The 18,628-nt window shown below is 36.1% G+C and overlaps 1 protein-coding gene across 3 annotated transcripts in view; it reads right to left on the bottom strand.

The window, feature by feature from the left end:
* The window catches only part of ZNF385D (zinc finger protein 385D), a 999,751-nt gene that overhangs the window by 761,185 nt on the left and 219,938 nt on the right, over positions 1-18,628 (bottom strand). For all 3 annotated transcript variants that reach the window (XM_049870885.1, XM_049870886.1, XM_049870887.1), the window contains one exon: positions 9,449-9,673. In XM_049870885.1, the coding sequence (XP_049726842.1) occupies positions 9,449-9,673 (225 nt within the window). The remainder of the gene's footprint in view (positions 1-9,448; positions 9,674-18,628) is intronic.

Here is an 18,628-nt window from a genome sequence, read left to right as displayed (position 1 = left end):
GATGGCTCAGAGGAAGAATGTCATGGCTGATTTGGAGCTCTGGAACCTGGGAAGCTAAATTGGGTTGGTTTTCAAAAGCAAAATAACTTGTTCAAGGCATAAGTCAGGAAATGGAAATTTGCATCAAACAGAATCCCACTTTTTTTTTTTTTTAACTTGTTAGCTCTGTAACCTTGGGAAACTTGCTTTTAGGGGAAATAGAAAGGTAACAGAACAAAACAAATTAAAGTTAACTTATTTTGAACCTAGAAAAATTGATGATTGTTCTCTGAAGACTGGGGGGTAGAGAAACATGAAGACTGGAAGATGTTGTTGCAAGTGGTTAGTGACTGAAGGAGGCAAAAGGTGAGGAAGAAAGAGATAGTTCTATGTGTGCTAAATAGATCTGAAGTCCAGACATACACACAAAATTATTCTACACTTTCGGTTCATTTTACCAATACTAGAAGCTCCCAATTGCCAGGATTTGTTAAACCTCCCCCAAACTTCCCGGTACGAACACTCAACATATACACACACATACAGAGACTCTCAAATAGAACTCTCTTCCATCCCAAATAAACTCCACCCCAAAGCTACACGTCATGCATTTAATCAGTTCTTGTTATCTTAAGCCTTCTTGAAATGTTCATTTCATCTAATTTTACATGGATAAACATGGACATAAAGAACTAGAGTAAACTTCTTGGGTACTGTAGCCTACTGGGGGTTCTGTAGAAGTTGGGTCTTAGCTTCTAACTGCAAACCAGCATCATTAAATCCATCACAATACTCATCAAACAATGAACCTCACTTTTAAAGTAGGGATGTGGTAGGGATAGGCTATCACCCCCAGACAGGGGTTGGGATGGACTACCACCCTCAGATTGTAAAACCTAACCACTATCCTAGAGGTTTCTTACCAGCAAGATGAAATAAAGAGATTTGTCTGTTGCAGAAAAAAAAAAAAAAAAATCGTGGCCTTAAATAGAAGTCACCTTGTCCAGGTGAAGCAAGAAGCAAGTGGCTAGGACTACAGGGAGAAAAAAATCAGTAACCGAAGCCTGAATCCTACGCAAAATTTGAACACAGTGAAATTAGCATTTGTTACTTTCTTCCATATTTTTATCTTTCAATGATAGAATTGAAATTTGATGCAGCCAAAGAAGAAAAAAAAAAGTCTTATTACATACATGGATGTGAATTTTTAAATGTGAAGTGCTGACATATCTGAACTGGGTGACTTCAGACCTAAATTAAAAACTCCATTCTGAATTAAACTAAGACTTCATTTCTACTCTTTTTTTTTTTTTTTTTTTAAAGAAACCATTCAGCTTTTTGTCAAAATTTTACTGCTTGAAAAACAAAGAAAGGCAGGAGCCAGAATTTCTAATCTAAAGATTTGTCCAGTGCCTGCTAAGAATGTTTACTCAGCCAACCCCAGAGAAAGTGCCTTGTTCAACAGGAGGGTAGGAAATAGGAATGATAATGTTAAATGAAGTTAGAACTTATAAATAACTGCATAGCCAAGACAGGTATATATCAAGTCTTAGTTCCATATCCTGCCTCCCAAATTAATTTTCACTTACTGGGATTTTTCCACTGTATTTCTAGTGCTTTGTAAATTGGTAACTAGATAGAGATTACATTTGTTAGAATAAGGAGGCAGATTACAGTTACAAAAGTCTTGACTGTAACACAAAGAGTGCAGAGATTCGGGCTTTAACTCATGTAAATAAACTTGCTACTTTAACCGCTTTCAGGGAATTCACTCTGTGAATGTGTGAGCCCTAACTCACTCCTTCTTGGCTGGATGGGCAGTGTTTACATTTCAAAAGGCTTCGAATTTAGAGCTGATTTAATCTTCACTCTTTTCAAACTAATGACCTACTTTACGTTTCACGGACTCCAACTAGGTTTGACTCAGCCTGCAATCCATCACTAAACTCCTACATAAGAACGTTTATACGTTAATACTTTGCCTTAGTCAAATTGTATCAGGAGCTTTGCATTAGACTAGAAATTGATGTTAAGAATTTTTTTTAGTCTGACCACCCTTCCTTCCCCTGCAACCTCTTTCACATGAAACCATTTGCCTGTGTTTACACTGCCTGTTAAATACCCTGCTGTTTCCCCTACAAGGAGAACACAAGCTGCAGCCTGTTTGAATACTGCATATTTATCCCTTTCCCCAAATGAAATTATTCCTTCATTAAAATTTTTGTTTTAATTTCTAACAGAATGTCAAACTAGTGTTTTCACCAGGACACATAATTTTAGGCATTTTAATAACTGCATTGTTTTATTCCCTTTCCTTGGCTAAACCTTCTAAAGGATGTGGTGGTTAAGAGAGCAGTATGAGCAAAACAATATTCCTTATGGTCTATTACAATACACCATATATTAATACAGATAAGGTATTATTAAGAAAGCAGTTATATTATTAAATAGAATTGCCCCAAAAGGGATCCCTGTAAATCTACAAATACAACGGCAAGTTCTGATTATTCTATTGTCATTCTAAAAAAGTACAGATACTCTCTGGAGATCAAAGGGTGCAGATGAACATAAGAGAGAACTGTCAGGAATTTATATACAAGATCAAGGCCTGAAGTACCAGAAAATTCAAAGCTATTTTGCTCTCCTTAACAACCGATGTTGCAAGAGAAGGAACACCTTGTAAATTGAAAATCTACTGACACTTTAAATCTCATTTTGGACAATCAATAGAGAGAGAAAAGGAATAGATTAGTGACAGAGACTAAAATTTTATTTAGCTTTTCAGTTAAATGGGAGAAAATTTAACCCAAAGAGGATACAGATGAGGGTGACAATACTCTAGATTTCTGTGCTACAAAACAATGGACACCAAAAACTCCACAGTACTGTTAGATAAAACTGAATTATTTGACAGCAATTTCAGTCCAATAAAAATAGAAAACCACGGTTAATAAAATAACTCAAATATGACAAAGATAGTGAATAAAACAAAGCTGACTCAATAGGTTAATTTGTTAATCAACCATTCAACAAGCATTAAAATAGCTTAGACATAGTGAGCACACAAACACAATTAGTTGGTAATTGAACCTTTAAATATTCTGAGAGTTGTGCTCATTGCAATATGTATTTCAAAATTTTCTTATGAAACAAAGAACCGTTTTTATTTTAACCTTTACATTTTTGTTTTTAGATAAAGCTCCATATCATACTTCATTTTAATACTTCATTTTATGCTTTATTATAATGTTAAGAAGAATTTATTATACAGTTGGAGAACAAAATGACAAAAATGAGCAAATCTCAACAGTTGGCCAGAAATCTCAACACTATTTTTAATTCCCTTAAAAAAAAAAAATTCCCTAGGGTACTTTAAAATATATCTGATGATATGCAACATTGTAAAGTTATAACAAATAATAATATTGATATTTTTTGCATACTTATGTAATCAGGGCAAAAATTTTAGCAGTAATTACTTTGTAGTATTCTTGGAAGTTTCATTTTATTTTTGTTTATTTGTGTATAGTCCAAATGAAACCATGTTAATTTTATCATCAGAAAAATAATCATTAATTAAAAACATCATAATATAAAGCCACTCTAAATATAAAGCCAGAGACCTTTTCCAAAGAGAAACTTGGAAAATCATGTTGTCTGTATAATAATATCTCAGATGCATTTTTCACAAGAGGGTGAGGCATGTAATCTCTGGAACATGATAAGGTCTACACATTTAAGTGACTTTTGTCCATAGAATTCCCTTCTGCAATTTGTGTATCTCACTTCCTCTCTGAAAAGTGTGCCGGCATAAAGAAAAACAATGTATTTTTTGGGATAATAGAGAATACACAGTAATAAATTACAAATGCTGTATTAAAAAAAAATTTTTCTTTTATATGTATATTTGGCCATCATCATAGGGTCGCTATGAGTCGGAATCAACCTGACTGCACTGGGTTTTACATATTTGGCGTAAAATATTTTCAGTAGTTAGATTTGATGAAGAAAATTTCAGGGAAACATCAGCTTTGATGTAATAATGTGAATGCCTCCAAAATAACAAAAAGTCAATAACATAAGAAAATAGTCAAGTGTATGGCATAATTTTGTTGGCAGTGGGATGTAAGTTTACCAGAGAGATTAAGTGTGTTGCTGATAAAATATATAAAGTAGGATGAATTTGCAATAATCTCTATTGTCATAATCCTTTCTTGACATCACTATGTTTCCCATTTGAAATTTAAATTGAGGTGAAAACTTTACGAAGATGGAAAAAGTCAGCAGTAATCCATTTTGCAAGTGAGGACAAGAAACAAGGGGAGGTATAAAACAACTCCCTTTCTTTTCTCAAAATAAACTAAAGATGATGATACTCTCGACTAAGAATTTACAGGCTCTCAACTAAGAATTTACTAGCTGGAATCCCTGTTTCTAGCTGGGTCTTTGTGTGGGTAAAGAAATAAACATTAATAGGTATATAACGTTCAGAATTGGGCTCCTTTCCTATTCCCAAAGGGCCTGAAAAGATACATTTTTTATAGTGGGAAGATGGAGGATATGTAAAAGAAATAAAACGTTTCAATTTAATGTAAAGTACTAACTCAATTGTGAGAGGTGCCTTGCAAGTTTGCAAGTTACCTACATGTAGTAAGAAATACATTCAGTTAAAGCTGAGGGTTCCCTATTACACAATGCAGGCGTAATGACAAAGAGCATTTCTTTTTAAAGGGGGTTGAAGAATACAGGAGGGCAGAGGGGCCAAGTTATCACCTGTGATATGACTCAAAGTAAATTCTTTTTGAAGGGTGGAACCACTTACAGTCTTTCTCCCTGGGCAAAAGTCACACCAGGTGGATAATGTGTTTTCCTCTTTAGTGTTACATAACCCTTAAAACACACCCCATGTGACCCCATCCCCCCTGATGCTTAATGTTGGTTAATGTTATGTGTCAACTTGGCTAGGCTGTGATTTTCAGTATTATGTAATTATCCTCTATTTTGTGATTTGATGTAAGGAGAGTTTCCTTGGGGGTGTGGCCTGCATCCAATATATATGGATGTTCTATCAAACCTCTCTCTCTCTCTCTCAATCTGGCACCCGACTCTTCATCATTTCACCTCTAGTTCTTGGGACATGAGCCAGGAGCCTACCCACCTGACCTGCTGCTGATTTTGGGTTCATCAGCCCCGTAATCGTGTAAGTCAGGAGAAGCCTCTAGCCTGTCCCCTAACCCACAGATTTGGACTTCCTGGCCTTCTCTCTCTCTCTCTCTCTATATATATATACTTATATGTATTTACTTTACTGGCTTTGCCCCTCTAGAGAACCCAGCCTAAGACACCTCCACCCCTGCCCACCTCCAGGCTGCATACCTTCATAAAAGTCAGATACAAATGCAGACCTCATATGGTAGCGTTGTGGGAAATAAAGCATGAGGACAGCTTTTATTAAACAGAAGCACAGCCCACTTTATGTCAGGCCCTGGTCTGATGGTCACGAAGAGGCTGCAATTCTCTAAAAGGATGACTGTAGGAATCTCTTGGTCACAAAGTAATGTGTGGCCTAAGGTGAAGTTAAGTAGGGGAAGAAAAACATGCTGAGGAGGAGGGGATTCTAAATGGTCATTCAGGAAGGAGATAAAACTAAAGCTTCCAATATTCCAATAAATATAAAAGAGAGAAACACTGCCTTAAAGAGGGTGAAAGTAAGCAGGTATTTATGTAACATCAAATAATATGTTTTCAAATATGGACTGAGAGCCAATGGTGGATTTTTTAAATTCTGCATTTAACATGATTTTGATAGCATACTTTATTTCCAAGGATGAAATTATACAAACAAACAAGCTTCTGTGTTGTCCTGATGCTGTATATCTGACTACTACCTGGTCTCATACATAGTATATTAATATTGATCTGAGGTAGGCCAAGAGCAGACAGACGTCAATGGCTGCTTTCATTTGACTATTCTAGCAGTAAATATTTCTATTTGTATTCCAACTTACAAATTCTCACTGATGGTGCCTGGTAGTATTTAAGAAACCCTTACCCTAACAAATATTAGGATTTAATATGAATTTGGTTTGCTTTCCTAACTCTGGGATCAGGTATGGGAAAGTAGCCTTTATCCTAACCATTAAAGAATTGATTAAATCTTTATGACTTCTGCCTTATTTCCCAGTATACATTATACTTCTCTACCTAGGAGAAGATCCTGGTGCTGAAGTTCAATCAATTTTGAATCACACTAAATTCTTGGCAACTACTCCCTCAAACCCACCTAGCCCCACAGACTAGGGTCCCTAGAAACTTGTAATGAACTACCAAGAATTACGGTACAGTCTTCTGTCCTACTTCAAATATCATCACTCTGTACTGATTCTATCAGTTTCACTGAATATATTCCCCAAAATCCAAACCCACTGTTGTCAAGTCGATTCTGACTCATAGTCACCCTATAGGACACAGTAGAACCCCATAGAGTCTCCAAGTCTGTAAATCTTCCTGGAAGCAGATTGCGACATCTTTCTCCAGGCACGGCTGGTAGGTTCAAACTGCCAAACTTTCAGATAGCAGCAGATCAAATATTCTTGGATATAGATGCAACTCAGATTAAGGCCAAATTCACCACCCTCTTGGATAGTGTGATTGTCCCTTCTGGCTTCAGAAACACCTCTAATGTCTAGTTAGTTTGCCAGACTTGGCCCCATTCCTGCCATTCCTGGATTTTCTCTTTCCCATGTCCATTTTTCTCTGAAGTCTAATTCTAAGCCAAAGTAATATGGCCTAAAACAAGGGCTCCCATTAATTTATGGTTGTTTTCAGTGACCCATTTACTAACATAATAATGTTAAAAAAAATAGTGTTGGAAAGAAATAACCTGAAGAGAAAATCCAGTGATGAATACGTTGTCGAGCACCACATTGATCGAAGTATTGTTGATAATTTAGAAATGCACAAACCTTGTTAAAGGAGATTATAGAACAAATCACACTAAATAAATACAAAACAAAACAGAATTTACTTTGTATTTTCTCCTAAAAGGATTTCTCTCCTTGAAAAAAGGATGGTTTGCAGATAATATTTATTTTGGGAGGACAGTAGAAGTTAGAAGTACAGGTATTTGCATCAATAAGACCTAGATTTGATTGCCAGCTTGAACATTTTAAAAAGGAGCCTTCGTGGCGCAGTGGTTAAGCACTCAGCTGCTAAACGAAAGGTTGGTGGGTTAAACACACCAGTCGCTCTGCTGGAGTCTGCTTCCATAAATATTTACAGCCTCGGAAATCCTACAGGGCAGTTCTACTCTGTCCTATAAGGTCACTATGCGTCAGAATCGACTTGACAGCAACAGTTTTGGTTTCTTTCGTTTTGGTCATTTAATTGTTGTGTGACCTCCAACACGTTATTCAATCTATGTTATCCTCAGTTTCCACATCTATAACAGGAAGATGTCAATCTCTCGCATATTAGTTGTGAGAAATAAGTAAATGAGAAAATGTACATAAAGAGTTTAGTACAATGCTAACACAAAATGAGTGCACCGATGTGGTTATTTTTAAACATTCAATCCTCATTTCCTGGTATTGTGGTTTGTAAGTCTTCAGCCGCTCTAAATTTTACCTTGGGCTAGCTCTGATTTGAGTTTCTAAAATAAGCTTGTCTTTTGTTCTACTTTCTTTCTACAATTTTATTTATTACTTCTCCAGTAGAGATTTTCAAATACCCAGGAAGGTCAAGTAAACCACCAAAGCTCGCACCACCACCAGCAACAATGCAAACTAAACAAGAAACAACAATTTGGAATCAAATCATGCTGTACTAAGGTGATGTTATCTATATGTCAATGATAAATAACCGATTTTCCTTAGGAAGTTCAAAGTAGGGACTGTGAAACAAATATTCTTAAACACGACTTAATAGGTACAATTGCTTTACTAGGTCTTATTTTATGCCTATAGAATTTAATAGTTCTCAATTTCTGTAACAATTTTGTTTTTTACATCTTTTTGTCCAATAATATTCATGATTAACCGACTGTCATACACTAGGAAGAGAAATATGGCTTCCCTTCCATTAGAATAGGAGCACTGATAATACAGTGATTAATGCTCCAGGCTGCTAACCAATAGGTTGGCTGTTCGAACCCATCAACCACTCCACAGGAGAAAGATGTGGCAGTCTGCTTCCATAAAGATAACAGCCTTCAAACCTTATACGGCAGTTCTACTCTGTCCTCTAGGGCCTTTATGAGTTGGAACTGACTTGATGGCAGTAGGTTTGGGTTTTGGTCCATTAGAATATTTCAACTCATTCATACTATAAAAAAAAACTCAAAGCAAGGTAGAAATAATTTCCTTTTAGAAATTTTTTTTTCTTCTCATTGCTTGGTAGCCTTAAAACAAAATTTATATATATATATATAAATATATATATATCTTCATGAAGTCAAATTTCACAATCCAGGCCCTTTTTTAAATGTCATAAAAGTATAGATAGAGCATATTTTACTTATCACACCTGAAACACCCAGCCAGAATACAATACTGTAACTCTTTCAAGCTGTGAAGAGTTTAAGTTCTCCCAAGTCCCTGCAGCAGGAGTCTACCCTCGTCTCCCTCACCTCTCCCTGGTTTTTCTAATAACCTTCCATTTATTTCCAAAGGCACTTTTGTGCTATTTTTAAAATCTGTACTCCTAAATTCAACATATACTTTTAAAAAGTAGTCTAAAGTAATTATGCAAATCATGAATTTTCACTAGCAAATTTAAATTATCTGCACAAATAGACTATAGTTCATTGATTAAAACACCTACTTGAAAAAGTGATCTTTTCAATATCTATTTTTTTATTGCAATCTTACTAAGTAGTCGAAGCCTCCCCAAAAAAGCAGCAATAACAACCACCACCACAAAACTGTTTAATACACAATGCGAAAGAATGTCTATTTCCAAAAAACTATATTAAAAGCAAGCAAAGAGGAACTCTAATGCCAGTATTTTCTAATTATAGCAAATTTTCTGGTGATGCATTATAACAAGGCTAATATTGTCAAATCTATACAATAAACAAGAAAAAGCTGTAAGAAGTGATTTATTTTAAAGTGCTTTTCTGATAAAGCTCTTATTTAATGTTTTTTCATGGTTTAAAAAAGAGAATACAGTATTTTTATGCAAAATAACGTGCACCTTCTACGGTTGTTTGCCAGTAGTGCCCTCCCCCTGTGAGGTATTTTCATAAGCACTGCTGTGCCAATTTTTTTTTACGTGATGCTGTAAAATATCAGCACAGTATACTTATGAAAATACCTCACTGGGGGAGGGCACGATTGGCAAACAAACATAGAAGGCACGTGCTATTTGTGTAAAAATAAGGTCGTCCAGTTTTTTTATCTTCGCATCTGCAGGTACGCAAATCACAAGATGATGACGTAAAATTGAGAATATATTTTTTAGAAAATCTTACCATTGTCATTTTTCAGCAGCCCATTGCTGAGTTGTTTTAATCTCTTTTGATGTGATTTGCCATTGTAGTGGATCTGTGCTTGAGCAGCCGAATTCAGCTGAATGTTACACACGTTGCACAAAGTGAAGTTGGTATGTTTCTTCTCTCTTTCTGGTTTTTCTTCAAAGTCATCAGGTATTAATTCAGGCTCACTCTCCTCATCTTGTGCACATGTGAAATCTGAGACTGCAAAGAAAGTCATGAACAGGCAGATCAAGATTTCTGGATTGCTTACGGTTATTAAACTGGGTAGCAAATAATGATTGTTTGAGATATTTAGAATTAAAGATTTCCACTTCCTCCTATTTAAATAGGGTGCTTTCATACTACCTAAAAGTCGATAGCCTCTTTAATGGAACACAAGTATAAAATATTTACAGTGTTTATTCTGTGCCAAACATGGTCCTGACAGCCCAGCAAGAGTTTGGAACACATTTTCTTCATTTAATCATCATCATAATGGAATAGGCATTATAGTTTTCCCAGTTTCATAGCTGAGGAAGCTAAGGTTTAGAGTGTTCAATAACATGCCTAAGATTACAGAGCTACATTTGGGATAAGCATCCAGTCTTATTTATCTCAAAATCCAAGTTCTTAACCATCGTGTTCTCGAGAACGCGTTAATGTATTCGATACTTTCCTTTTGATTCAACTAAAGAAAACCTCCTTATTTTTTTTATATTATTTACCACTTAAGTAAAGTGGCTTACATCTAGGTGGACACATCCTACACATACAAAAGTACTATAACTGTTTCAACACCTAAAATTTGATATTATAAACCACAAAAAAGTTCCTGAGAACCAAAGAAGGCCTCATAAGCAGCTTCCAAAAGAGTAAAAAACAAAACAAATTCGTTGCCTTAGAGTTGATTTTGACTCATAGCAACCCTATAAGACAGAGTAGAACTAGTCCCACAGGGTTTCCAAGGAGCATCCGGTCAATTCAAACTATTGGCCTTTTGGTTAGCAGCCGAGCTCTTAACCACTGTGCCATCAGGGCTCTAGAAAGAATGTCACTGATGTATTGGAAAGTTTTTTCGTTTTTGAAGAAATATAAGCCTTGAATACTCAACCCAAAGAGAAAAGGGGAACTGACAATTCCAGCATCTGGGCCTTAAGATGGCAATAACTAAAGTAACTATGGTAATATAGACTTTGCTATTCATTTCTTCGGAAATAATAATGACTCCTTTCTAAAAGTTTTCTGTACTTCCAACATGTCGGCCTTTGCAGATCTCTTATGGTGCAGATTTGCTTTACCCTTTTCAATTCTCCAAATTCTTCAATGACTCATTTTATATTCTTTGGAAATATTGACAGAAGAAAGCACAGTCATCAATTTCACATGAATTTATTAATTGCCTACTATGTTATTTTATTTTATTTTTTTATGTTATAGGCATGTAACTAGGTGCTGGAGATAATGATGATCAAGACAAGTATGGTCCTTGCCATTATGGAAACTAACTGATAATGACAGAAAGAACATGGGCTTTGCATCAGGCAAATGAGGTAACAAATGTCAAAATAATTGTGATAATATTAAGGATTAGTTTGCCAATAAAATTTTAAAGAAAAACCCACTAGGGAACTCATGCAAAATACCTAAGACATTATCCAATTTCCAAAAATGAATAAATGACTCTTAAGTATATAATTCATGCTTCCTTTCATGGATTAATTCATTTAAAATATTTTAATCTCTCATTAAGAAGGAAGATTTTTTACTCAAGTAACTCAAGTTAAAATAATATTAAATAGACAAAGTGATCATATTAAAGGAAAATTCATAGGCTTTGTAAAATGGTTATGTATTTTTGGCTAAAGACATAAGTTTACATATAATATGTTAACGACTATGTAAAACACAAGCTACGCAATGGAACGATATTAGCAGCAGCCAACTTTTGACAATGAGATTAGAAGAGATTTTTTCCCTTCACGTTTTCTGTATTTCCAAAAATCTACATCTCATTGCCATCAGGTCAATTCCTACTGATAGTGACCCTATAGGACAGTATAGAATTGCCCCATAGGATTTCCAAGGAGTAGCTGGTGGATTCGAACTGTTGACCTTTTGGTTAGCAGCCTGAACTTTTAACCTCTGTGCCACCAACCAAATAGAAAAAGCCAAACTTATTGCCATCAAGTCATTTCTGACTCAAAGAGACACTACAGGAGAGGGTAGAAATTCCCCATGGGGTTTCCAATGAGCAGTTGGAGGATTCAAGCTGCCGATCTCTTGGTTAGCAGCCATGCCTCTTAACTGCTACACCACCAGGGCTCCACTGCACCATCAGAGCCCCCAAAATCTACATGATCATCATTCATTACATACACTGTGAAAAATAAATCAGGAGGCGGAGACAAGATGGCAGAGTAGTCAAACACTTCCTGTGGTCCCTCTTACAACAAAGACCCAAAAAAACAAGTGAATAAATTATATGCGACAATCTAGGAGCCCTGAATATCAAAGGCAAATTTGAGGAACTGGACTGAGTAGCAGAGGGAGAGAGAGATGGTTCAGAAGCAACGAGGAGTTGCTGGATCTCACCCGGCAGTAATAAGCACCCTGTAAGCTGGATCAATTGGTGTGAGCGGTGAGGCAAGCAGTGGTGCTACAGACATGTTTTCCACATTGGGAGAGACTGAGCAGTGAAGTGTCTACTCAAGCCTCCAAAACCAATGAAAAGCAGCATTCAATCAGCAAAAGATAAATACATAAGTCTAACCTACCACACAGATCAAAAAACAACCCCTTGGAAAAAACTCCTCTCCCATTTGCATGACCCCTCCCTGATTTGCCTCAGGTCCCAAGCTGGCCTGAGAGATTGCCACGTCCCCTGAGCTGGAAGTAGGATCCATGAATGCTTTTCATTCCAGCAAAGACCTGTGCGGGCCCATTTAAACAGTGTAGGCCCTCATTAGCACAGTACAACAGTGTATATATCTGAAGCCTAACTTCAACTGTATCTGCTATATGGTGGAGAGGTAGGTTCATGACATTTGATATTGCTTTGCCCATTAAGCAGGGTCCTAACCTATCCACATCGGGGGCCTGATGACTGGTGGCTCCACCCATGCCACCTAGCCACCAGTGACAGGTGTCCAAGAAAAAGTGCCACGTCCCAGTCCTTATAGCCAACAGCACTGGCTACCCATAGTCCAGCTGCAAAACCCACCCACTTACATACTCCAGGGAATAGGTACATGCTATCTTCCCAGAGGCACTTATCAGCCCCTTGTCTTGCTCAGCACATGACCCATTATTGCAGCCAGATTCCTATGCCTACACCAATCATCCCTGTCCACCTAGGACTGTAGGTGAGAGCCTGCACCACACACTTGGTGATCAACTACCTGGACATCTGAGCTGAAGCTACACAAGAAAAGTAAATGAGCTCCTGGGCTCACATACCTAGTAAAAGATGGCACCACCTGTTGACAGGATGTTAGAGCTTCAAAGGCACCAATAATCAAACTAGCTCACACAAGCAGGCTATCTGGGCATATCAAAAAAGAAGAAGCTAGGACACAGTAAGCCAATATAAAATAAATATAACAACTTGTTGATGGCTTGGAAACAACACTCAATATCAAATCATATAAAAAGGCAGACCATGATGGCTTAATAAGCAAGCTCCTAAGACAAAGATTCAAGGAATCCTCCAGAGGAAGATAACTTCTTGGAATTACCAGAAGTAGAATACAAAAGATTAACATAGAGAACTCTTCAAGAGTTCATGAAGAAGATCAGGCAAAATGCAGAACAAGCCAAGGAACACACAGGCAAAGCAATAGAGGAACTTAAGAAAATTATAGGAGAGCACAATGACAAATTTAACAGGCTGCAAAAATCCATAGGGAGACAGCAAACAAATCCAGAAGATTAACAATAAAATTTCAGAATTAAACAACTCGATAGAAAGTCATAGGAGTAGAACTGAGACAGTGGAAGTCAGAATTAATAAACTGAAGATAAAGTATTTGACACCAACCTATTTGAGGAAAAATCAGAGAAAAGAATTTAAAAAATGAAGAAACCATAAGAATTATGTGGGACTCTATTATGAGGAAGTACCACAAATGGGGGTGATAACAGAAAAGAAAGAATTGTTAAAGATTTGCTGGCAGAAAAACTTCCCTGATATTGTGAAAGATGAGAAGATATCTATCCAAGAAGCTCATCGAACCCCACATAAGGGAGATCCCAAAAGAAAGTCACCAAGACATTTTATAATCAAACTTGCCAAAACCCAAGGTAAGAGAGAATTTTAAGAGTGGTTAGGGATAAACCAAAAGTCATTTACAAAGAAGAGTCAATAAGACTAAGCTCGGACTACTCAGCAGAAACCATGCAATCAAGAAGGCAATGGATGACATACATAAATCCTCAAAGGAAAAAAAAAAATTGCCAGCCAAGAATTATACACTCAGCAAAACTGTCTCTCTAATATGATGGTGATATTAGGGCATTTCCAAATGTATAGAAGTTTAGGGAATTTTAAAAAAACAAAACCAAATTACAAAAAATATTAAAGAAAGTCCTTCAGTTGGAAAATCAATAAGATCCGATAATAACCCAAGACTAGAACACAGGACAAAGCAACCAGATATAACTCAGATAGGAAAGAATCAAAAATAAATCAAAGCTAAAACACTGAAAATAGAGGAACAGAGATGTCAATGTGTAAAAGATGACAATATTAAGACAAAAAAGAGGGAATAAAAAATGTAGTCATAGATCTTTCATATGGAGAGGAATTCAACGTGGTATAAAGAAATAAAAGATTCCCTTGAACTTATAAAAATAGAGGTAAATATTAAGGTAATCACAAAGGAAACTAACAATCCTACACATCACAATAAAAAAAGAAAAATATAAAGACTCAACAAATACAAAATTAACGGCAATGAAAAAGATGAAAAGCAAATACATAAAGAAAAATGACTTAGCACACAAAATTAAGTGGAACAAAGAAAACTGTCAACAACACAAAAAAAGACATCACTAAACTCATTAAAAAAAATGTGAAAGTAAAAGGAGTAAATGCACCAATAAAGAGATAGAGAGTGGCAGAATGGATAAAAAAACACAATCTGCTATATGGTGGCTAAAAGAGACACACCTTATACTTAAAGACACAAACTAAAACTTGGAAGATGGAAAAAAATATATCAAACAAACAACAATCAAAAAAGAGGAGTGGCAATACTAGTCTCTGACAAAATGGGCTTTAAAGTAAAACCTACCACAAAGGATAAGTAAGGACACTAAATAATGATTAAAGGGTCAATATACCAGGAGGACATAAACATAATAAATATTTACGCACCTAATGACAGGGCTCCAAAATATATAAAACAAACTCTGACAGCACTGAAAAGCAAGATAGGCAGATTCACAACAATATTAGGAGTCTTCAACACACCACTTTCGATGAAGGACAGGACATCCAGAAAGAAGCTCAATAAAGACACAGAAGATCTAAATACCACAATCAACCAACTTGACTTCATAGCCATATAAATAACACTCCACCCAACAGCAGCCAAGTATACTTTCTTTTCCAACACACATACATCATTCTCCAGAACAGACCACACATTAGGCCGTAAAACAAGCCTTAACAGAATCCAAAACATTGAAATATTATAAAGCATATTTTCTGACCATAAAGCCATAAAAATAGAAATCAATAACAGAAAAAAGCAAGGAAAAAAATCAAACACATGGAAACTGAATAAGACCTTGCTCAAAAACTACTGGGTTACAGAACAAATTAAGGACGGAATAAAGAAATTCACAGAATCAAATGAAAATGAAGACACATCCTACCAGAACTTTTGGGACACAGCAAAAGCAGTGCTCAGAGGTCAATTTATAGCAATAAATGCACACATTCAAAAAGAAGGAAGAGCCAAAATCAAAATATTAACCCTACAACAAGAATGAATAGAAAGAGCACAGCAAGAGAAGCTCTCAGGCACCAGAAGGAAGCAAATAATAAAAATTAGAACAGAATTGAATGAAATAGAGAATAGAAAAACAATTGAAAGAGTTAACTAGATCAAAAGCTGGTTCTTTGAAAAGAAAAACAAAAGCGATAAACCACTGGCCAAACTGGAAAATGAAAAACAGGAGGGAAGCAAATAACCCAAATAAGAAATGAAATGGGTGATATCACAACAGACCCAACTGAAATTAAAAGAATCATAACAGAATACTATGAAAAATTGTACTCTAACAAATTTGAAAACCTAGAGGAAATGGACAAATTTCTAGAAATACACTACCTAACTAAACTAATACAAACAGAGGTAGTACAACAAAATAAACTTATAACAAAAGAAGAGGTTGAAAAGGTTATTTAAAAACTCACAACAACAACAACAACAAGCCCTGGCCCTAATGGTTTCACTGGAGAATTCTATCAAACTTTCAGAGAAGAGTTAATACCACTACTACTAAAGGTATTTCAGAGCATAGAAAAGGATGGAATACTCCCAAACTCCTTCTATGACTTTGACACCAAAACCAGGTAAAGACGCCACAAAAAAAGAAAATTAACAGACTAATATCCCTCCTGAACACAGAAGCGAAAATCCTTAACAAAATTCTAGTCAACAGAATTCAACAACATATCAAAAAAATAACTCAACATGACCAAGTAGGAATCGTAGCAGGTGTGCAGGGATGGCTCAACATTAGAAAAACAATTAATGTAATCCTTATCATATAAATAAAACAAAAGACAAGAGCCACATGACCTTATCAACCGATGCAGAAAGGCATTTGACAAAGTCCAGCACCCATTCAGGATAAAAACTCTCAGCAAAATAGGAATAGAAGGGAAATTCCTCAACATTTTAAAGGGCATTTATACAAAGCCAATAGCCAACATCATCCTGAATGGAGAGAGTCTGAAAGCATTCCCCTTGAGAATGGGAACCAGACAAGGATGCCCTTTATCACCACTCTCATTCAACATTGTGCTGGAGGTTCTAGCCAGAGCAGGTAGGCTAGAAAAAGAAATAAAGGGCAATTAAGTGGGTAAGGAAGAAGTAAAAGTACCTCTATTTGCAGGTAATAAGATCTTATCCACAGAAAATCCCAAAGAATCCACAAGAAAACTACTGGAGCTAATAGAAGATTTCAGCAAAGTATCAGGATACCAGATAAACATCCAAAAATCAGTTGTATTCCTCTACACCAACAAAGAGAACTTCAAAAAGGAAATTACCAAATCAATACCATTTACAGTAGCCACTAAGAAGACAAAATACTTATGAATAAATCTAAACAGAGACATAAAAGACTTATACAAAGAAAACTATAAGACACTTCTGCAAGAGACCAAAAGAGACCTAAATAAGTGTAAAAACAAACCTTGCTTATGGATAGGAACACTCAACATTGTGAAAATGTCAATTCTACCCAAAGTGGTATTATACAGATACAATGCAATCCCGACCCAAATTCCAATGGCATTTTTTAATGAGATGGAGAAACAAATCACCAGCTTCATATGGAAAGGGAAGAGGCCTGGATTAAATAAAGCATTACTGAAGAAGAAGAGCAAAGTGGGAGACCTCACACTACCTGATTTTAGAACCTATTATACTGCCACAGTAGTCAGAACAGCTTGGTACTTGTACAACAACAGGTACATAAACCAATGGAACAGAATTGAGATTACAGACATAAATCCATCCACATATAAGCAACTGATATTTGACAAAGGCCCAAAGTCTGTTAAATGGGGGAAAAGACAGTGTCTTTAAGAAATGGTGCTTGCATAACTGGATATTCATCTTTGAAAAAATGAAATAAGACCCATACCTCACACTGTGCACAAAAACTAATCAAAATGGATCAAAGACCTAAATATAAAATCTAAACTGATAAAGATCATGGAAGAAAAAATAGGGACAACACTAGGAACCCTAATACATTGTATAAACAGTATACAAATAATTACTAACAATACACAAACATCACAAGAGAAACTATGTAACTGGGAGCTTCTAAAAATCAAACATTTATGCTCATCCAAAGACTTAACCAAAAGAGTAAAAAGATTAGCTACAGATGGGGAAAAAAATTTCAGCTTTGACAATTCTGATCAGGGTCTGACCTCTGAATCTACATTATACTCCAAAAACTCAACAAAAAGACAAATAACCCAATTAAAAAAATGGACAAAGGATATGAACAGGCATTTAACCAAAGAAGATATTCAGGCAGCTAAAAGATACATGAGGAAATGCTCTCAATCATTAGCCGTTAGAGAAATGCAAATCGAAACTACAATGAGATACCATCTTACTCCAGCAAGGTTGGCACCAATCCAAAAAACACAAAATAATAAATGGTGGAGAGGCTGTGGAGAGATTGGAACACTTATACACTGCTAGTGGGAATGTAAAATGGTACAACCACTTTGGAAATCAAGTTGGCGCTTCCTTAAAAAGCTAGACATAGAACTAACATAAGATCCAGCAATCCCACTTTTCGGAATATATCCTAGAGAAATAAGAGCCTTTACACGGACCGATACATGCGCATCCATGTTCATCGCAGCACTGTTTACGATAGAAAAAAGATGGAAGCAACCAGGGTGCCCATCAACGGTTGAATGGGTAAATTATGGTATATTCACACAATGGAATACTACACAAAGATAAAGAACAAGGATGAATCTGTGAAACATCTCATAACATAGATGAATCTGGAAGGCATTATGCTGAGTGGAATTAGTCAGTCAAAAAAGGACAAATATTGCATGAGACCCCTATTATAAGAACTCAAGAAAAGGTTAAAACACAGAAGAAAACATTCTTTGATGGTTATGAGGGTGGGGAGGGAGGGGAAGGGGTATTCACTAACTAGATAAAAAAACAAAAATTATCTTAGGTAAAGGGAAGGACAACACACAACACAGGGGAAGTCAGCACAACTGGACTAAACTAAAAGCTATAAGTTTTCTGAATATGACCAATCACTTTGAGGGACAGAGTACCAGGGTTGGGGTTCTGGGGACCATGGTTTCAGGAGGCATCTAGGTCAACTGGCACAACAAAGTTTATTAAGAAAATGTTTTAGCTCCCACTTTGGTGAGTGGCATCTGAGGTCTTA

Source organism: Elephas maximus, chromosome 27 (genome assembly GCF_024166365.1).
Source record: "Elephas maximus indicus isolate mEleMax1 chromosome 27, mEleMax1 primary haplotype, whole genome shotgun sequence".
NCBI classification, from domain to species: domain Eukaryota; kingdom Metazoa; phylum Chordata; class Mammalia; order Proboscidea; family Elephantidae; genus Elephas; species Elephas maximus.
The sequence above is the reverse complement of the archived record's forward strand: the minus strand, read 5'-3'. Positions and strand labels throughout refer to the sequence as shown.